This window comes from Tyto alba, unplaced genomic scaffold (genome assembly GCF_018691265.1).
Source record: "Tyto alba isolate M040663 unplaced genomic scaffold, T.alba_DEE_v4.0 Super-Scaffold_5, whole genome shotgun sequence".
NCBI lineage: Eukaryota > Metazoa > Chordata > Aves > Strigiformes > Tytonidae > Tyto > Tyto alba.
This window is the reverse complement of record NW_024881326.1, coordinates 13,019,421-13,041,402: the sequence shown is the minus strand read 5'-3', so window position 1 is coordinate 13,041,402 and position 21,982 is coordinate 13,019,421. Positions and strand designations below refer to the sequence as shown.

At 43.1% G+C, this 21,982-nt stretch overlaps 1 protein-coding gene across 2 annotated transcripts in view; it reads right to left on the bottom strand.

The window, feature by feature from the left end:
• Positions 1-5,195: 5,195 nt before the first annotated feature.
• HEPH (hephaestin) overlaps positions 5,196-21,982 on the bottom strand; it is a 33,923-nt gene continuing 17,136 nt past the window's right edge. For both annotated transcript variants that reach the window (XM_042807186.1, XM_042807187.1), the window contains 9 exons: positions 21,745-21,955; positions 21,331-21,470; positions 20,284-20,415; positions 19,229-19,335; positions 18,234-18,459; positions 16,646-16,785; positions 16,100-16,262; positions 14,906-14,938; positions 5,196-13,299 (listed from right to left, as the gene is read on the bottom strand). In XM_042807186.1, the coding sequence (XP_042663120.1) occupies positions 13,055-13,299; positions 14,906-14,938; positions 16,100-16,262; positions 16,646-16,785; positions 18,234-18,459; positions 19,229-19,335; positions 20,284-20,415; positions 21,331-21,470; positions 21,745-21,955 (1,397 nt within the window). In that variant the 3' untranslated portion in view covers positions 5,196-13,054. The remainder of the gene's footprint in view (positions 13,300-14,905; positions 14,939-16,099; positions 16,263-16,645; positions 16,786-18,233; positions 18,460-19,228; positions 19,336-20,283; positions 20,416-21,330; positions 21,471-21,744; positions 21,956-21,982) is intronic.

Sequence of the window (21,982 nt, the reverse complement as noted above, 5' to 3'; positions counted from 1 at the left end):
ACACTCAAAACAACAGCACCTCTAATGCTGGCCAAAAAAGGTTTTATGTGGCTGGCCACCAGGGTGTATCTGATTTGCACATAAATCTTACCTCCAGAAGGCATTATGAATTCTGAATTATAGACAACCTGAAGCAAAGTAGCCCTGGCTTACATCCAAACTTCTCCCAAGCTGAGCAGAGGGTTCTGTGTCTGGCAGTTTTTTAAACCCCTTCAGCCATCTTAATAGGATAATGTTCAAACAACCTTGAGAGTCTTGAATGGAAGTGGCTATTAGTGCAAAGTTGTTATTAACAACAGCACCTAAAGTTGCTGAACCTCATATGCTAGTACAGAATGTCTCCATAGCTAAATATTGGTTCTTTCTGAGTCATATTGGAACATTTGCTGTGAGTCAACTTGAAGCAAAACAACAAGCCCTGCAAACAAAGGATGTCCTTTTATCCCATGATCTGTGGTTGTGCCTTGACATGTGTTGGGCAGCACACTTCTGGAGCAAATGCTGAGACGCTAGAATTGCTGGAAGGTAAAGCAATAATAATCATAAATACCCAGCCAAATTTTCAAGAACACTGAAAAGATCCCTCTGCATGTGAAACAAAAATCAAAGAAAGTACTTCTGCATAAATATTTGGTTTAGGATTTTCATTTGGTTTAGGGCCTTTTTGTTATAGAAAAAGCAGGCCAAGTGAAGACAAAACCAGCCCTGAATTTCTAGTCTCCACCTTGGTCAGACTGTTACTAATTAGCATTTCAGACAATAATGATTTTTTTTTTTCTGTTTCCTATGCAGCCAACTTCTCAGAGCTGAAACACAGGACTCAGAAGGTGTGATGATATCTGTACTAAATGCTTTGACAGCAATGAAAAACATGTCTCGGGGTGTTAGTGAAGAATACCAGTGCAAACCATGATGTTTGGAAAAGTCTGGAGAGGGATTACCCAGAACTGGAACCCGTAGCACTGGGCTGAGGTAATCTGCCACAAGCTTCAGACCGACAGAGAGGAAGTTAATGCTTCCAGGCTGGCAGATGTTGGCTCTGGGTTCTAAAAGTCAGGAATGAGGAACCTTGGCAGAGCTTTTGTGAGCAGGGCTCTGATAGAGAGTGGTGGCTCCTCCTGGTCAAGGTGGGATCTCCCTGGCAGAGGTGTGACATGAACAAGAGTCATCTATTACAGATGCCTTTGGATGACTTTCTCTAAGTGTTATTTGGAGGATTAGTGATGATTTTAAACATTATGCTATCTGGCTGAACTGTGGTGAACTACAATCTCCTTTTCCCTTTTGGCTGCTTGAGCAGGCATAATGGATATGTTGTTTTATGCTTATGAAACAAAACCTGTGTTGAAACTGCCCAGCCTAGAAAGTCAGGGCCTTTATTTAATGGTGTTCGGAGAATGGTGCTCATGCTACCCCAGCTCTGAAGTTATCAGCCCTGCAGGCTTTTCTGGGACATTTGTCACTGTACGAAGTGCAGTGCTCATAGTCTTGGGCTGCAGCTGTGAGCACTGAGCACGCCTGGGGAACAAGCCCAGTGCCAGGCACTTGCAGAGAAGACAAGGCTGATAGCAAACCAAGAGGAGATGGCAAAACCTGGCAGGAGCAGGGCTGATCCCAGCTCCCCATAAGCAGCAGTGGGGACCTGCTCTGTCAGGAGGCTGCAGCTTCAGCTGAGACCTCAGCCGTGTCCCTGCCTCCTCCGGCATCAGGCCAGTCCCAGAACAGGTACCCAGAAGAGAGCTGCCACCTCCAGCACTGGTCACAGAGCCACATCTGTGCTGGGAACACGAGTGGAGGGAATGCTGCAGAAGCCAAGAGCTGACATGGGCATTGCCACTTCCTCTGTTATTTAAAGCATGATAGAAATGAGAAACACTTCATTGTAAGCAACAAATTAATACTATCTAAGTTCATTTGGCATGAGGATCTTTCCCTTCCAAGCCTGCCTTCCTGCAGCTGAGCTACCTCCTCACCAATATATGATTGTGCTTAATAACACACACTTGCCAGCAAGTATCTTGCACTTGCCTGTGTGAAACATCTTATCTCTGCCTGCCTTGATATTTATTTAAATATTAGTGAAGATAGAAAATATATGTAGGAAGGAGATAAAACAGCAGTCTGTAAGACTCTGGGTTATCCTATAAGGTTTATACCTTATCTTAGCTATGCTCTTGCTTCTTGAGTCATCTTTGTCAAGATATTGCCACCCATCATGACATGGGGAATCAGTGCTTGGATTTCACTCAGTGCTGCGTGAAACGCAAGTCCAGGAGTTCAACAGTCTCCCTTATCTCTGCTCTGACACAGCACATTAGACATGACACTAGAGAACACTCCTCAATATTTTATTTAATATGATGCTAAATTTTATTCTGTTCCTTAACAACTAGAAACAAAACATATATTTGTAAACTGATGGCATGTTTGGACTACCTGCAAAACTCTGTAAATTTTTCTCTCTTAAAACACGATCTTCCTTAAGTAGCAGCAAGCTACTCTTGGTAAGTGTAAGGAATCAGTTGTTCCCCCCACACCACCAGACCTAGAATACTTCTCAGGAGTAGGTCAAACACCAAGCCATGATGGTAGGTGAGGAACCTGGATTTCCCAAGCCATTCACTGGTGTCCGCTCACTTTTTAGGAGTCTTTATGTTTTGGAGGGGAATCCTTGGCTTTCTCCACACATAGCTTGTTAGAAGTTTTGGGTACTTGCATTTTGTAGCTTACAACATCTTGCCAGCAGACAATGGAGCAGGTCATCACATAGGTCTCATGAAGGCATGAGATAAATTAAAATCACCTCCTACGAGCAGTCTACTTCGAAGCCACAGCAGACAAAGTGCAATTCATATTTCTGACTCAGGCTCTTCCAGGAGCCTCCTTCCCTTCCAAGGCCCTTGCAGTCTTTCCCTCAATTAATTCTCTACATTCTGCCTCTCTGAACTGTGCAGAATTAGCTAAACACATTTTGCCATGGCCAACCGACTATTGCCGTAATACGTAACTAGGGTCCACTAGGGAGGAGCTTACTCAGAAGTAATGAAACAAACTATTTCTGTATCTATCTTCATAGTGTTTTAGCATCAAAATGCCAAATGCAACAGGTAGGTGACCTACTGAAAAGATTCTTTATTATCACATAAAACAAACAAGAATCTCACAGAAGCCCAGCTGAGCTCTGACACTTGTGAGATTGTTTCCTGTTGTAGGGAGTTTGTCATGCTGGGTGGCCCAGTGCAACAAACCCAGTTAATGTTTGTTGCCTTTCCATTCCACAGGGTAGAATTTATTTTCCCCTGCCTTAAAACAAAGCATACAGGAATCTGCTGACTCTCCTCCATTCAGTTTAGTAATTTATATACCTTTATATATCTTTAGCCTATAGAAAGTTGGGCTATCACCTTCAACTTGTAGTCTAAGGATGGACCCCAGAAAGGTGCAGATGAACATACATAAACCCTCAGGTGGAGTTCATCAGACTTTAAAATGCCTTATTTCCATCTCCCCTGAACTGTTCACTCAGCCATATCTCAAATCATAACCTACTGAGTGAACTTTCAATCATTATTTTGGGTAGAGCATTCAGGTCCATAGCTAGTTTCCTAGGAGGTGTGTACAGGCTGGTTTGTGCAAGTAAGATGTATCAGAGTAGGCTTTAGCACTAGGATTGTTTTTCATGTAATGGAACAGAAAATTCTAACTCCATGGTTACCTTTTTTGTAGCAAGCATTTTGTACACTTACAGACATACTCTCAAGCAGCATGAAATCTCAGCAGCTTCCAGACCCTGGAAGTCTCTGTAATGCTTGTTAGAACATGTGCTTTGCAATCACAGCCCAATTACACAGCAGCACCACAGCAGCACCACAGTAGTGGCTGGAAATGGCATGGGCTGAGCAGGCAGGAGAGAGCCTCAGAAGCTACTGCTTTTTGAACTTTGGAAAGACATCTTACCAGCAAAGAAATCTCATAGCTTGTTGCATAGCTCTTAGTGAGAGGAATTATTTTTGATGTGCTCATTTGCAGAGTCACCCATGGGATTTAATGGCTGAGAACAAATTGCATGTTCCCAGGTTTCTCTGAACATTTATAAATTACACTGGTTTCTGCATGAAGTGAAAGTAATCTAAAAGCAAGTGTCGGAATAAATAAGTCTGGCTTCCAGGTGAGCGGATGAATTCTCACTGTGTTTGCAAAGCAGTGAGGAACATGTGACAAAAATGTCTGATTATCCACACTGTACCATGGGATAGAGATAAAAAACGAGTGAGTGAATGAACCCGGGGATTCAACAATCCAATCTAGATTTAAAACTTTCAGTGTAAGTGACAGCTAGATAAGGTCGGAGAGCTTAGCCATGAAGAGGCAACAGCTTGTCTCCTTTTCAGATATGGGAGAGAAAACCCGTATCAGCAGTTGTTTCAGAGCTATTAGAGGACTTAGTCTTGTAAGCAGAGAGTGGTTCTTTTTTACAGAATTTACTTGATTCCTCAAGAGCTGGGAAATATTCATGGCATAAATCATCAACCCTGGTTTCTCTGACCATGGGCTTTGATAACTTACTGGACACCATGAGAGCACACATGCATGCCTTGGTCCATCAAAATCATCATCCACTCTACTGACTCCAGACTGTCTCAGTTGTATAAAGGTGTCCAGTTATGAATATGCATCTAATGCATAATTGAGGTGAGTCCCATTTTCTCCCAATCAATAATATACACTTCCAAAATATTTACAAGTTGCAGATGTGGCATTGTCATGGCAACACACTTTTAAAAGAAATACGTTATTTTTCTAAGATTCACAATTTAGAAGAGGCAGTAAAGCTTGACATTACAAGTGACCCACTGATTCAACATCAGTGTGTAGAGCATCAGGAGACCCTGGGAGAGGTAGTCAGTGAGATAGATCCTAGTGGGGACTCAGGGATGGAACCCATAAAGCATCTGCTGTCACAAAGCAGTGCTGAGGCAGTGAGGTTATACAGAGTTGGTTAAATAAAAGAGTAGAAAGCAGCATAAGAGAAAAGGATTGATAGGAAAGTCATAATGGACCATGCCTGCATAACTAAAGAGCTGACAGGGCTCACAGACCAACTGCAGTGGTTGTATGGCTTAGGACACATGTATTTGATGATTATTGAACAATTGTTTGCAAGACTGACTGAATACAGGTAAAATTTGAGAAGGTGTTTGGCTTGATCAGGTTTTATTTGCTCAAAATGGAATGAGAAGAATTTTAAATCTTGATTCCATTTCACCAGACTATTCAAAATCCATCAAATTATGGTATGGTTTTTATATCAGCAGTACTGATGTTCCCTTGGGTAAGAACGAAATTGCTGTCTGTAACACAGCATGAAATCCCAACTTCACCTATTTCTATTTAAATTATTAGAAAATAAAGAAGCTAGCAGCAATTTATTCCCAAAGCCTTGTGTAAGCTCTCAAGATGCCAGCTGATTCATTATAGTCCCTTAGGTTATAGCATCTAGGCAGTAACCATTATTTTAACTAAACTGGTTCACCTGGGCATCTCCACCTGTTGCATTACTGTGGCTGAGCTGAATCATTCAAGACTCCTTTCCCCACAACCCCTCCACCTCTGTCTGTTGTGACCATTGTAACGAGTCTTCAGGCTTTTAACCTGATTGAACACAATGATTTACGTTGACAGTGATTTATCTGAGTTTCTCGACGAGGTAAAAGATGTGACCTTGTCTCACATCCTGAATCATTGCTGACAGTGACTGGATGCTATGATGGATGATCAGCCTGTTGGAAATTTGCTGGCTAATGAAACACCACAATCCGTTTTATCAAACCTTTGTACAGCTTCACCCAAGGGAAATCACATAACTCAGCCATGACACCAACAGCAGATTTCCCAGAAGGTTCCTTATAAAATACCAGGTTTTACTGTTGCTTATTACATGTACAATTTGCAATTTCACAGTGAATCTTTGAGCCTGTGGGTCCCATTCATTCTAGAAGGAGAACTGCACCCATGAGGAAGCTATTTCTGAGCTATGAATCTGCAGCATTAACAAAGGCGTAAGACTCATCACTACAATCACACACTGGTCTTCTCAGGCTGGAAATTAGCAATGCCAAGGGATCCTAGCTGGTTCTTCCAGCCTAATTTATAAACCACCTCTAAGATGAGGATCTCTAAAGGCTGCAGAGAGAAAACCAAGAGATATGAGCTATTCTGACACAAGACCTACAGCCAAATCTCTAGACAGAGTGTGGATGGAGAGGGAGGTGGAGGAAGGAGTGTGGGCTCATGAGGAAGGGGCAGCTACTGTGCTCAGATGACAGCTTGGTTTCAAGATGTTCCTTGGGATTTCCCAGAAGGCTGCTTTGGTTTTGTGCCAATGGCTGCAGAAAGGAACAAACTCAAAATAAAGTCACCGTAGACTAATCAGTTCACCACATCTTTGACCTTGAGCAAATTAGGTATTTGTTCCTTAAGTAATTTTCAGGTATGAAAACAGACAACTCTATTTCTCCTGCCTCATGATTTATTTAGATAGTTAGCATTTTTAATAATGGATATGCTTACTCTCTATGTTTCAGATGATAGGAGGAATTGGGTAAATCTCCTGAAATACAAAAAGGTAAGAGAGGAGGTAGGAAGAACTTGTGTCAAGACTACTGATATTTATTCTTTTTTAATACTTTGTCAGACCTTGTAAAAATCAAATTAAACACTCCAGTAGCATCAAAACATCATTATAAACTGATGGGCTAATTTCCATTTTCCGTTATGAACACCTTTGGAAAGAGAGTTCATAGTTTTGACATAAATTTCCCTCAGGTTTTTAGAAATCAGAGCTGGAATGCCTGTTTCAGTTTTATTGAAGCAAAAACTTTCAGTCGGGAAATGTGCATTGGCTTTTCTTGTGAAACAAAAAGAAATTACAACTTAGAAGCATGATATGCCTTGACAAATGAAAAATGGTCAGACCTGCTCAGCTTTATATGGAGCTGCATGTGTAAGAGCATGGTAAGACCATCATGCAGGACAGGAAATTCCCCACCAGCCACCAGGCTGGCACAGAACGATGAGGATCCAGCTGAGGGCCTGTGCGTACACTGTACACTGGGCCAGTGCAAAAATGTGCATGCGTCTAAAACCTGTGTGCAGGTGCTTTTGTAGACATGATGTTGAACTTCTAGGGCAAAGTGCAGATTAAATGAAACAACAGCTCTTTCCCCAAGAAGAATGATTTCGTTGGCACTGAAAAAAGGAAGCAGAAAGGAAGTTTTCTGGGGTCACATGTCAGTTATAACCTACTGAATTTTATATTCACAAAGTGTTGATGAAAGAAGATTTAAGAACTTTTCAGCTCAATGCACCACTAACGAGTTCTTCTAGACAAGCTAGACTACTGCAGTGCTTTTAGTTAAATGTAATCCAGCTAACAAGCCACCTGGTTTAAAATCCTGTTACACTTTGGATTTTTTTGATATTTAACAAATTGAGAGTCTGTGAATTGGACTAGTCACAATCCTTATGCTCAGTCTTTTTCAACAGGTTAGGTTTTGAAAAGCCCCCCGAAATCTAACTGTAAATCACGCAGCCCACTGTCACCCAACCGTGGAGATAGCAGAGATCTGTAAAATAACTGACGGGTAAACCCCAGATCTGGAGTGACTGAAGCTACAAGAGGGGCCCACACCAGTGACCTCTTCCACATGTTATGTTTGGCCTAGGACCTGTCCATATTTTGCACTGACAAGTGGAGAAGGAACCTCCTCGCTGATGACCTCAACCTCCTTCCTACAGAACAGCAACTGCCGTTTTGGACACAGCCTCTGGCAAAAGGAGCCCACGGGCAGGCAGGGATGCACTATGCTTTTTCAGCATCCTGAGCTTTGGTTTCTGCTTGCTTGTTTCTGACAAAGCAGGTCAGCCTGACCAAAACCAGATAGATGTTCTTTGCTTACCTCAAAGCAAAAGATTTCATACCTTTAATCCTGACTCATAAGCCCTCAGTTGGCTCCTTGTCCAGCCACAGGCAGAGCTCCACACACTCCTGCTGGTCACTGACATAGAGGATGATTCCCCCTGCCTGCCCTTCCTAAAAAGCCTGTATCATCCTATTCCGACACTCCAGTCATCGGATAAGATTGTAACCCTGCAGGCGTGCACATGTTTCTAACTCCTCTTGTTTATTCCCCATGATACATGTGTTTGCACAGAGGCATTTAAGTTGGGTCCCTGATGAATCTGACTTTCTGGCTAGAATTCCTTTGTGCTGCTCTTCAGGTGCTCTCCTGCTGCGCTGTGAACCCTCTCCAGGCTCCGGGCATCTATTGCCAGCACTGGAATCAAGCTGGTAGGAGTGAGATGGATTGAGGTTCCCCTCCCCCAGCAACTGTAGTTTAAAGCCCTCTTCACCAGCTTGGCATAACCCCTAAATATGAAAAATAAGGATTCAATAAAAAGGTCCTACAGGCAGGTTTGCTATAAGCTTCTTTCAGTGACAGATTCCAAAACTCCCCACTACAACAACATCCTTCTGTACACAAAGGTAAGACGTAATTTCTTTGTGATTCTTGATGACACTGAATAAGAGAGCACTTTTCCCTCTTGCACCCCTCAGACACGCTGCAAGCAGCAGCATCATACCTATTTAACTGTCCCTCACACAGCAGGATTTTTGCCTCTATCGTCTCCCAGTAGGCTGAATTACTCCCTTAGACTTCCTCTAGAGCTCACTGGGGATAGGTGACTGTTTTCTCTCTCTCGTTCTTCCCACAGTTTAAGAATGCAGAATGAAACCTGTCTCCCAAGAACAGCAAAGGATATGAGGTTTATTAAAAACACCTACTGAGTAATAGATTTACTTTCCCCAAAATAGGAGCAAATTAACAAATAAATTGATTTGCAAGACAGGTTGTTTTTGAATTTTAACACCATAAATGTTAATTCCCAGTAATAGCTGTTTCATCAATCACATGTCCAGTCCTGCTGTTATCACATAGCCAGAATAGTCTGTGACTAAATTCAGCAATTTAGTCTGAGACTAATGCTTTGACAAGTTTAATACCTTCTGTATGCATATTGCCAGGTTTTACTTCTAACCAGGTCTAGCCTCTGATTGTGATCTTGCAGATCACCTTGTTTTAGCAGCTATTGTGCTTGAATTCCTTTCCCCAGGCAGGATTCATGCACATAGCTCCAGATTTACAATCACTCTTATAATTTGCTGTGCCAATAAAATTATAGCCACTGTAAACAGTCCACATGGCAATTATATATTGCAAAGCAAGCTGCAAGTTAAGCCATACATTTAATTCAGAACCAAAAGACTGCATTACACCTGAAAGATTCAAATCCTTTCACTGGCAATTACCTGCGTTAGTCTTTCTTTATGGTGTGCCTCAGGTTAATTTGACATTCACTTTTCTGTTTTGAGAAAAAAGCCCCATGCATTTTATAATTCCATGTGCACATCCAAAAGGCACCCTGCTTTTGACTTGCACATCTCACATCGATAGCATGCGTGGGAGTACAAAGGACTGTCAGCTGAACATTGGCCTGGCACTGACATGGAATAAGGACACGATTGTCTGCCTGCTGAAGTAATGTAGTGGTGACTTTGCCCATTACTGAGCAAGATGACAGCACTAATAAAGGGATTCTCATCTCAGCCCTGCTGAAAACATGCAGCTGCTGCCATGTAAGTCAGTAACTCATCTTTGCAATCACTTAAGTCAGGTTGAAAGAGCACAGGTAACTTTAAATAGGTGAGTGATCATGTAGGTAAAATTCTGAGAAGTTTTATCACATGTAATTGAGGCCTAGGAAGGATAATACTAGAACTGCAGACAAAAAGCACTACCTAAAATTAATACAATAGAAATATTAGCTGCTTCTTATGCTTATCCCATACAAAACCTGAGAGATAAACCTGTTCCGGCTTCATACTGGCAGTGTGTCTTAAGGGTGGGAGGTGGGGTGTGTGTTAAGTTTCCTACAGCAAACAATCTAAAAGCACGGATATATGTATTTCTACCCTTCTGTCCCTATGAGCTGAGCCATGCTAATGGATTACCTGAGCACTTCTAACCCTTTTCACTCTGTATTATTGCAAATTATTTATCCTGAACCGTTACAGAACAGTTTTACCTTAGCTAGTTTATTTTGCACTGGCAAAAGAAGCAGGAGCACTCGCACAGCCTTCTGCCTCAGCCCAGTGTCTCCCTGTGGAGCAGCAGTGCTGAGACCTTGATCCTGCCCACCTTGCTGTCCCCTTAAGAAGGTGACTCCTTGGTAGCCATACATGCATCGGGGATAAGCACAAACAAGACACTGTAGGATGCTCACAGAGGGCTTGTTGCCAAAGCACACAATTTGTTTGCAGGCTCCAGCTCAGAGTCACCAGAACTGTGAAACATCTCTCCTTCTCCTCCTCATACACCCACCAGCTGCAAGAGCCAATTTCTGATTAGAGGCAGTTGTGAAGTTGCTGATAAACTGTTCTTCATCACAGGTTGTTGCAGCAGAAAGTTTTAGCAAAAGATCTGTTTTGTCCAAGGCTTTCCCTTGTGTTTACTCAGTCAGGGGTGGAATTTCTTATCCGAGGACACAGTCCTCCCTAAAACTACCACTCAGCTGAAGCCTCCTCTATGGTGTGGGTTCAAGAGTGTCCTAACTACCAAGACTGGAGAAGAGACCTCCAAAACTGATGGTCCATTTGGCCCAAAAAACATGACATTGCAAGAACTCTGGCAACCTGCTGTTTAAGGAATGTGTGCAAATCTGGAGTCCCAGCTCCAGTTCCTGTGGTGCCCTGCTTCAGAGCCAGTGCTGAAACAGGTCTGCTGTTCAGCTCAGTGCCCTGGCTACTGGCTGAAGAACTGAAAAAAGGGAGACTTCCCACTTTCTGCTTTCTGAAGAAAGTAAGTACATTTACGATAATTCGTTTGTCTCAGTGTGGACTGAGAAATTTTTTTGATCTATTTTTTTCACAAGCCAAGGGGAAAAATAAAATAAAGGTTTCCTGCTTGGTTCTTACTTCCAATGATATAGTTCTAAAATTCTCCCAGGACTGGTGGGCTTGTAAATCTCTGGTTTGCAACAGCAGCTGAACCAGAGCTGACAAGGAGCAGAGTACCCATGTTCGGAGCATTCAACAGCCCTCCAGCTCCTCATCAGGCTTAATGAAGTGTAATGAAAGGAAAGGAAAGGAAATGAATGAGCTTTGTCCCCATTGCCAAAGGAAAGGGCAGCTAGAAATATGCATGGACCCAATATGAATTGAGCATGATTAAGTACGTTATAACTATTGTTCTGAATAAAATGGCACTGTTATACCTAAATAGCCTGCAGCAGTTCATTGTCATTACAGCCATTTAGCTGGCTCTGCTTTAATTGCCTCTGAAAGCCACCTAGAAAGGATTTCTTTTACGCCCTTTCCAATTTAAAACCAGAGACAAATATGTAAGCACTAACCTGCATCCATCTAGATAATGGGGATTCAGCTGGTGAGATAGGAAGATAGATATTTTATAGGAAAATGCTTGGCACTTGACATGCAGGGCAAAGTAACTGTGATGTGCATGGGTACGGCTGCCACTGGAGGGTGGCTACAGAGATCTGGGGTTAGCCTCTGGCTACACTATCCGACCCCACAGTTGGCTTCTGCAGGCAGCTGTAACAGAGAGACCAAGTACCAAGAGGTGCCCCAACCTAAAGGCACCCCTGGAGCCAGAGGGGAGGCACTGTGGCCCCATCCCCTCCTGGCTCCAAGCAGGCTGTCCCCAGCACCCAGATCCTCCCCCCCGGGAACTGACATTAGCCAGAGAGGGTTCAGTAAACACCAGTGCTTCATGAGCATTTATTGATCAGGACAGGCTTCTCCATCTCTAACACCTGAGAGTTTGTGCTATCTAAAAGGCAAGGGTACCCTTAGTACAGCCCCTCCTTATGGCAAATATTCCCTTATCTTGGGCCACACTACCTCATGCTCCAGAGACTGCAGCTCATTTGCTCCATGCTGCTAAATTCCACCGGCACTTTAGCTTTCTCCTTCTTCACTGTTGCCACATTTGTCTAGACAAAACTGCCATTGCACCACGATAGGGGAAGCACTTCCTGCCTTTTTCTGTCCCAGGCATAAATTCCAGCTCACACAGGACTGAGTCTTCCGTTTGGCTCACAGAAGTAATGCAGCAACAGCTCAACTCTGGAGAGAGCCTTCAATAAAATGCATTTGAAAGAGAGAGAAAACCACATCACAGAACATCACAGCATCCTTGTCCCTCTTGCCCAGGGAGCTGCACAGGTGCTGAAGTACAGCCCTTCATGCACACAAACTGACAGAACTGTGATGCAGGTAAGTCACCAGGACTGCTCTGCAGCACTTGGAAAAAGCTTTTTCTCCCAGCACAAGACACAGGATGCTGGATATCAAAGCATGTTGCCTCAGGTGCTGAGAGCAGAAGAATGTGTCACAGCAAGGCTGATGGTGAGGCACAGCTGTTGTCATGGTCCTTGATGGAGCTCTCACATTAAGACATGTACTGCCCTGAATTTGCATCTGTTGAATTACTCACCACACAGCAATCCAAATCTAAATTAAAATTTTTCTCTTCTGTATTCTTAATTGATTCACAAAAATGAAAACATTATCTTCCCCCTTCAGATTAATTACTTTAAAGACTCACAGTTTCTTGGGAGATAATTCCCAGCTCAGCTCTGGCAATGGAGCAAGACTGGAACCCAGCCTAAGCTAGCCTGCTAAGAAACACCAAGTGGAGTTGCTCTGGAGAGAAGAAAACAGGGGAAATGTCTCTTCTCTTGGGGAAGAGGACTGTTTTAGAAGGACCTTCTTACTCTTGTTAGTTGCCTTCAGTCAGTTCAAAAGGTCCTTAGATCTCTCCTGGACAGACTTTTCCTTTACAGAGTGCTGAGGAGGATGCTCCTTAGCTTCTAGAAGTACAGTGTACTATTGAAATGATGCCCCAAAGTCTTTGCTGTGGACAACAATCCAGCTGCTGCTCCAGGCATACAGCTCAAAGTTCGTGCATGGATCTTACAGCCCCGAATTCTTTTTAGACATGAGTTTGAATCCGTCATCCAGGATGGACCTCCGATTGCGTCTTAACCTCTTTTGTCGCTCGAGATAGACGACCACTCCCAGCAGGGTGCAGGCGACCAGGAAGAGCACCATTCCTGTAATGGCTAGAGCGATGACTGTGGCCTCTATCTGCCCTTGAGCCAACTTAGCTCCAAAAAGCATGATCTTCTGAGACTCATCCTTATCTTCAGGTGGCAACTCTGGGACACAAACATAAAGATAGTTCCAGTGAGAGCCAGAAATGCCACAACTGAAAGCTTCCAAGTAGTATAAAAAAGGAGCAAAAGACAGACCCAATGGAATCAAAACAAGTCAAAGCAGACCCAGTTGCCATGTCTCTAATAGACTCTCATCCCTGAGATCACACAGAAATTTGAGAATGAATGGTTCTTTCCCTAATCCACTCCATACCAGGACCTCATCGTGTCTTCACAGCTATTGAGACCAATCAGCTAACCATTGCTATCCCCACTCACAAGGAAGGTGATCTGAGGTAGTGTGGGGAGTCAGTGGCTGGGCTAGGACAGAAGAATGGAGATGAGAACCTGCATCCAGACTGGGGCTGCTGAGAGTTCCTCACCCTGCTCCCAGCTCCCAATGAACACGGCTGTTGTCCTAACCACCACTTTTCAGAATGTACTTGCTCAGTCATGCCAGTGGAAAGTCACTTAAGATCCTGAGCTCTGTTATGCTTCCACACAGAGGCAGCAGCAACCTTTTGAGAAAAGTGGGTGTTTGCACAGGTGACAGCTGTTGATCAAGCTTTTTGCCCGGTAAGTATTTACAGGCCAATGCCTGAGTATGGTATAAAACAAAATTATTTAATATTGTCACTACTGCTCTGACACATTTCCTACTCTTCTTCACACCCATTTTGAGTGAGGAAGATATTGTTGGGAAGGAAATGACTGAAATATCAGTAGAGAGACTGAAGAGCTGTAGGTAGATGGCTGCATTTTCAGCTGGTCTGAGCAGGCTCAGAAATCAGCTCAGCTGGATTTATTCACAGCAGCTTAAAAATTGAGTTGGGGAGAAAGATGAAAAATCGGGGAAATAAATCAGCTCCATACACTATTCTGACTTTTACCCCAGAAAGTTTTAAAGTGATATTATCTACTATTCCCCTTTTCCCTAGTACTGCTCAACCAAATGTCTTCTCACTTCTGTTCTTTAAAACACCCGAAGGACCCAGGGTATGTGCTTAGGCTCTTTTCTTGGGGAAAGAACAACGGACTAGAAGGTAGATATATACTTATTTGCATGCTGACTCAGTCCCTTCAGCTAGTAATGGTGAATATGAAAATTCCCTAAACCACATAGTCATTGATAGTCCAAGAAGGGAAGACAACTAATTTAAGATGCCCCTTGGTTTTTCTTATCCCTTTCAAATCAAAACCCATCTCCTTTGCAACACTTCCTTTAAAATCCTTTGAATCTCTGCCAGTTTAAGCCTGCACTCTCCTCTGAAGATGAATCCATATATAACAAGTCCAACAGGATATGAGGCCACCAAACTTTTTCACCTAACATGGTCAAACAAGCCTAACAAGCCCAACTTCCTTATTTTTATCATCAGAGCACAGACATCTGGAGGACAGATAAACAAACCAAGCTGGAACTCTCCCTGTTATCCATCAGCAGCCAGGCCTCAGACAAACACGCTGGCCAGCCCGACAGTGGGGAGGCTGTAAGTGGTATTCATGCTCCTCCCTTCTCCTCATACAGACTTAAATCTCTGTACTGACCAGATATCTCCCTCTGCCTCACACACACAGACAGTATTTAGCAGTGCAACATACACTGTACCTGCACTGTAGTTTACGACTTCAAGTGCTGGCTCTGAAAAAAAAGAAAAAGAGGGTGAGAAAGTGTTGGGCTGAACAGTCAGAGTCCAGAACACGGCACATTTGGCAAGGATCAGATCCAGAGACAGCATGGTTTTAACCACAGCTTGAAGGGTTTTTTTCCTCCTGTCAATGTTTTCCTACTCTGCATGACACCAAGAGTGTTTTTTTATTACCTGCTTCAAAAGCAGACCCACTCCTGCCTCACAACCCTTTATGGCCTTTGAAAGAAAAGCACAGTCAAAGTCTGAGTATGTGGTGGGCTGACCCCAGCTGGCAGTCATTCACTCACCTGGGGGAGGGAGTGGGAAGGGCAAAGGCAGGAAAAAAAATACTTGTGGGTTAAGATAAAGACAATTTAGTAAGTGAAGGGGGAAAAAAACCAAAAACAAACAAAAAAAACCCACCAAGTGATGTAAAAGCAATCACCCACCAGCAAATCAATGCCCAGCCAGTCCCTGAGCAACAATCACTTTGGAAAAGCTACCTCCCCACACCTTTTTATTGCTGATCATGATGTTACATGGCATGGAATATCCCTTGGCCAATTCAGGTCAGCTGTCCAGGCTGTGTCCCTTCCCTGCCTCTTGCCCACCCCAACCTACTGAGTGAAAAAGAGAAGACCTTGACACTGTGCAAGCACTGTTCACCAATAGCTAAACCAGTGTATTATCAACTCTGCTGTGGTAAGAAATCTAAAACACAGCACCATATGGGCTCCTGTGAAGAAAATTAACTCTATCAGAGCCAAACCCAGTACAGAGTGTCACTCACCTTTGAGCACCTTCCAGTGTTCCCTGGTGAAATGAGAAGCCTTAGGATGTGCATTTAGATTGTCGGTAATATTCTTAAGTAAGAACAATTACTAGCCAATGGCTGAACATTGCTTCTCAGACACAAGCTAAAATAAAACTCATAACAGCAAGACAGGCAATGCAAGCCCCAGAAACCAATTTGTTATTAATTCCAAGCTGCAGGTATTACCATATTCAAAGGGAACATCTTAAACTGATAGCACTTAAGTAATTATCCGCTCAATTAACTGGCTGTTTATGGTATGTAAAGAAGTTGTGATATGCAAACACACAGAATTTAGCAGTAGTAGCAGAGAGTGCTGTTAGATGTTTTACAGTAACAATTAGTGGTAGCTCCCTACCTGGTCTAGGCAAGACTGTGAAGAGTATCTCCATGCCAGCATGAATATGATCAGACACATGACAGTGAAGCAGCCATGTCCCAGGGTTCCCAACCAACATCTCCACCATTTCAAAGGTCCCAGGGAACAGATCCACAACATCTGCTCTATAGCTTTTGCCATTCTGTCAAAGGGAAGGGAGGCTGTTAGCATACAGTGCTCTGTGCATCTTTTCAGAAATAAAATTCTGTCACTGTGACTGGAGACCACTTCAGTGCTACTACAGTTTTTAAAAGCTAAAAAAAAAAAAAAAAAAAAAAAGATTTCAAAGAACAGCTCCAGGGCTGTAGGTGGGAAAGCAAATAATCCGGTAATGCCTAATCCTAAAAAGGGTTAAGCTAGACAGATCAGCACAATACAGAAGCTCAGCAAGTCAGATTTGGATGTGTAAAATCACATCCCTTTCTTAGTTGGGTGAAGTGATCCAAGTAGTTCAAGTCCAGAGTCAAGCAAAAGTGAGGATATTGGTGGCCATTCTCTGCTTTATCATCAGCAGGATATTCTTACCCTGTATATGAAGGTTTCAGCATGAAAATGGACTGTGTGGACATCAATCTCCTGACCCATTCCCAGCAGGTACCAGTTCACCCACTCTCCCTGGAACATGGTCAGCCCAGGCAAGTTTGCATAGAGCCTCCCATTGATTGCTGTGCCGTAAATAACAGAGAGAAGAAAGGCTGTTATTGAAATGGTAAAGATGCTGAACCATCTCAGAGGAAGAACATGCAGGGCAAGGTAGATGCTACAAAGCTCATATAGCAACCAGTGCATCAGCAGTTACTGTCTTCCATATGACAGCCCCCTGAACTTTGGCAGTCTCTCTCCAGCTCAACTACTTATCCACTCTAATAACAGATAGGAAGAGTAAGTGACTTGCATCCAAGGCCATGCTGTAGCTCAGCTCAGATAAATCTCAGAAACTACCTCTTGCTGAAAACCTGTAGTCAGCCAGAGGTGGTTGCTTCTAGAAGTCAAGATGCATATAAATGGCATTCTTAGCTCAATGACAGGGAAATATGTATATAACTATACACACATAAATCTATGAGCAATTTACTTGAACAACGAAAACAGGTAAATCCTGCCGACAGTCAACCCTGTAATTCCAAGAGTCTCATGCTGGCTACACACATTATATGCTGATCACTTGTAAAATTGATACATGGCAGGACTATTTCATAATTAGCACAGCAAGGAATACTGCAAATGCAGGAAGGAGACTAAAACAGTGAGCGAGCAGAATGTGATGGCAAACACATGGAACTTCTCATGCTCAGATGACAATGCAGGGAATAAGATAGAAAGAGACATGATCTGAGGGCAGGAACACCATGTTTTATGCCCAGATCTGCCATAGGCATTTTCTGTAGCCCAAAACAAGCATCCAACTTCAGTGTGTTGATTTTACTAGCTATAATATTGACTTAATTATAATAATGGATATGTATATCACCTGTACAAAACCATCAGTAAGGATAGTACACATAATACAATTCTTCACTATTCTTATCTCCACAACTGCTAAGAAACTTGTTTTGCTGAAAATACTTTAGATAGATCCAGAAAAATGGAGAAAAACTGTCATAAATAACATGTTAATTTAGAAAAACATGTTCATCCTACTATGGTAGAAATAGCTTTTTGGTAATCAGCTAAAACAACTGAGACATGAATTGTAGCCACATAGCTCAGTCAATTAATTTGAAATCTAGCATATCTTAATGGTCCCGAGATGAACAGAATGGAATTATTCTGACATGTTATTTTCACATTTTATTTTATTTCCTGTCCTGAGTCACTCAGGTACATCAGAGATTAACCTCTCTGACCCACATCTTGCTATTCCTCTTGGCAGGAACAGCCATAATGATTAGCCTTCGTTGTAGATCGAAGATTTGTGCCATATACGTGTTGCAATATTGAGAAAAACAGACAGTTTAATCCTGTTCATGACACTGACAACAGAAAAGGATGAGGGCATTCACTAGGACTCAGGCTCTTGTTTTTTGGGCAGCTGACTACTTACAGAGGTCACAGAATCAACACCAGCTTTGTGTAGATAGTAATGGGGGCTCAGCTGCCTAGCAGGCATTACCATGCATTTTGTTGCTTTCCACAAATTTGTCATCCAGCAGGTTGATCTCCTTGTGATTTCCCTTACTGTAATGTTCCACATTCTCCTCCAAGTACCAGGACTGATTTTCATCAAAAACCAGGAACAGGAGAGCAAACTCCCTCTTTACATCCTTCCTGATCCCATCAGACTGTAGTGCCCCTCTCCGGCAGATCTTCAAGGGTCCAATCAGACCACTGTACATATCCTAAATCAGAATGAAGGAAAAAAACCTGAGGCAAGGATCTTCTTGCCCTCTCTTTTACACACAGTTGCCTTTCAGCAACCCTATTTTCTGTTCCCTGCATCACCCCACTTCAAACAAATGGTGCTACCGTGTAAGTACTCTCATCGGTGAAAATCAGCTACCAAAGCACAAGAAGAAACTATAATGCTCTTAAGAACGCAAATCCAAAATTCATAAATATGTATTATATCAAAATATTCTCCACTCTGTAGCTGCAAAAACATCTGCAACTTGTAATAAAAAGGCAATGATCTCTCGGTTGAATATGATGGTTTATTGCAGGACCTTGCAGGTTGTTTCCCTGTGAAATCAGTGCTATAACAATTGATCCTAGCAATGCTCAAAATCTTCCCGCTTTATCCATGGAGCCTAATTTTGCACAATTTCTGTCTTTCTTGATTAGCCGTATGGCTGTCACTAATAGAAATCATGACTTACTGAGAGATGTTCTCATATCCTGCAAGTAACTGAAGGAAGGTTAGTGTCAAGGAGACGGTGGAATTTTATGAAGGTTTGTGTTAGGAAAAAATAAGGACAAAATTTGTCCTGTTTGAGGATTTCCTCTCCCAGAAGAATGCTGAACATGTCACCAGGTGGTGGTTCTACCTCTTGACTGGGCCAATCTCTAAATTGTTTTCGAGAAAGGGGGGGGGAGCAGGGAAGAAAAAAAAAAAAAAAAGAAAAAGAAATCACTCTAACTGGGCTTTTCTGCTTCCAACTTCTATTTTACCTTTACTGGGTCCACCTTGGAGTAGTAGATCCAAGGAACACAGGCTGAATCATTTGGCCCTGGACCAGATCTCTCAGGAACTTCCCATCGGTATGTCACAATGTCACCTGAGTGACAGAGAAGCACCATTAACACCAGTGTGATACACCCACTCGTTAGTTTGCTGAGCAGCATGCAAAGCAAAAGAAGACCCTGTCTCCAAAGTGAAAATTTAATTCTGATTTTGCCGGACATTGCATCTTCCTTCCCCAAATGCTGAAGAGCAGGATGGAAGCTCCCCACTCACAAGCAAAGCAGAGGGATCACAGGATGCATGCAGTCTAGCTGTTATCAACACAACTCAACTCTTATTTATCTGCCGCCTTTGAGACTGAACCTGGCCAAGGAAATCCTACCTCTCTTCAGTACAGATGCGGCTTAAGATGATCTTTTATTTCTTGGAAGTATATTTATGATGCTCATTCAAATTCATTTTTAAAATTACTATTTTGCATGTTAGCAAGACATTTCAGAAAGACAGGGCCCAACTGAAAACCTGTTTGTTGCTCAGACAGCCTGTGCAAGTTGAAGGGGACCAAAAATTATACAAATTGTCGTCTGGCCCATGAAACAAATTGGTGATTTCAGTCAGCATCCTGGCAAGCAATTGTGCATTTCTCCTATTTCATACTGTTGTATACATCACAAAAAGTATAGGTCCCAAAGAAGAGGGGCAGGCTTTCAAGGGCTGACTGAGCTATGAGCTGCCATCATCTTTCTTCTTCCTACAGGCAGACTACACTGAGTAGGAGAAATAAGGCTGCACACAGAAAAGTTTGTGCTATGCTTTATCCAGAATTCAGAGCAGAATGTGAACTCCCAAGGCTGCTATTTCCACACAGGTGCTATCACTAGAACTGCAGTGAACCTGAAAGGCTAGTTACTGTTCAGTTCCAGTTCTCTACCATAAGAAAACAAGTACATCTAAATCTACTTAAGGAAACCAGTCTAGCTATAGGCTAAAATTAGCTTTGTAAGCCCATACAGGAATATGGCTGGAGACCACAGTGGCTTACCAGGGTTTGCTACTTGCGGCTGCCCTGTCTCCCTTTCCAGCACCCCATGTGCATGAATGGAGTAGGGTCGGGTGGCATTGTTCTTAAACACGATGTTGAGAATATCTCCCACTTCTGCCCACAGAAAAGGACCTAGAGATAGGAACAAAGTACTATGAGACAAGCAAAAACTGTCAACGTATTTCCTGAGGATATTCCCACCTCTCTCTCATCATTTTCTCCCCAGACATATTCCCTTGTAATATTTACGATGTTTCCCTCCCTCTTCTCTACCTTATCCCTGCCTCCCAAAAAGAGAATTGGAGGTCAGTCCCAATTCAAGTAAGTCTTAGAAAACTGGACTGTTTCACAATGAGGGAAATTAACTTTGTTATGCATTTTAACTGTGCCCAGTACAACCAAGGGTTGATTTCTGAATACTGACATGCTAAATTTCACAGCATTTTGACCATACTTTGCTGCTGCTTTCAAAAAATATGGTAATATTCAATTTGGCCTGACAGTGTCAGAAATCAGAGCTACAGCCTACTTTGATCAGCATATACTGCCTTAGCCTTGCTGCTCTGGCACCACTTACAGCCCGGTGTTCATAACACAGAGCTGTTTCTCCACAGACTTCCACCAGTCATTGTAATGCACTATTCCACTTCCCAAGGCCTGTCTGGTTTTGCCCGAAAAGCATTTCTCTCAGCTACAGATTTTCACCTGTATCTCTCAGACTGCTCTCTAGAAGTCAGCATTTATTTCTGTTCTACAGTCAGAGGAATGTAGGTCTGAAAAATGTTTTGCCTGAGACATGGAAGAAAGCTGGTGCAAATGCAGGCACAAGAACCCAATCTTCTCTACTAGAAGCTGTGTTCAGGACCTTCTTTCTCCAAAGCTGGCAGACATGAATAAGAGACAGTCTGAATTTCTCCTCACTTGCATACACAGCAGGTGTCTAAATATCTAGGAGGCCTTCAGATTACAGCCCATAGCCACTGAAGCTCTAGAGTCAAGTCTCATTGCTGTGTGAGTGGAAGATGTACCCTTTGCACATATCCTTACCTAGTATCCCTAGGTGTTCATCACCATTTGTCCTGGCCTTGGGGGTCTGGAAAGTCCCATCGGCGTACTCCCTGTAAACTGCTTTCTTGTACCTGGATCCGAGCAGTCCATTCTCATTGCTCAAAAATATATCGGCGTAGCTGAGAAATGCAGAATGAGCGCTGACATACCCAAAAGGTCACAGGGAATAAACATCTAACTTGTGGCAGGGGGTTCCCTAGTTGAATGGGTTTCCCAGAGACCCACTTTGGCTGCAAAGGTGGGCGCAGTGACGCAGGGGGCTGCGGCTCCCATCAGCAGCACCACCAGCAGTGGCAGATGCACCATGTCACAAGATGGACAAGACCCCTAACAGGCTTCACCAAGGTCTATTGAAAAACTTTGCCAAAGACTTCCCCAGAAGAAGGGCTCTACCTCTCTGCAGAATGGTTGTGCCGTTCCCTCTCCCAGCTTCGGTCAGGCATGTAGTCCCACTCCACCTCCTCTGCCATGATGTAGTATGTCCGCACCCCTTTGTACGGAAGGGCAGGAGCAGGATCCCTTTTTCCACACTTGGAAACGAAGTAGCGTTCCCTCATCCCAGCCTGATAGTGATTGCTCGTCTGGCAGTAGATCTCAAAAATCCCTGAGGGAGGCAGCACGAACAAGGAAA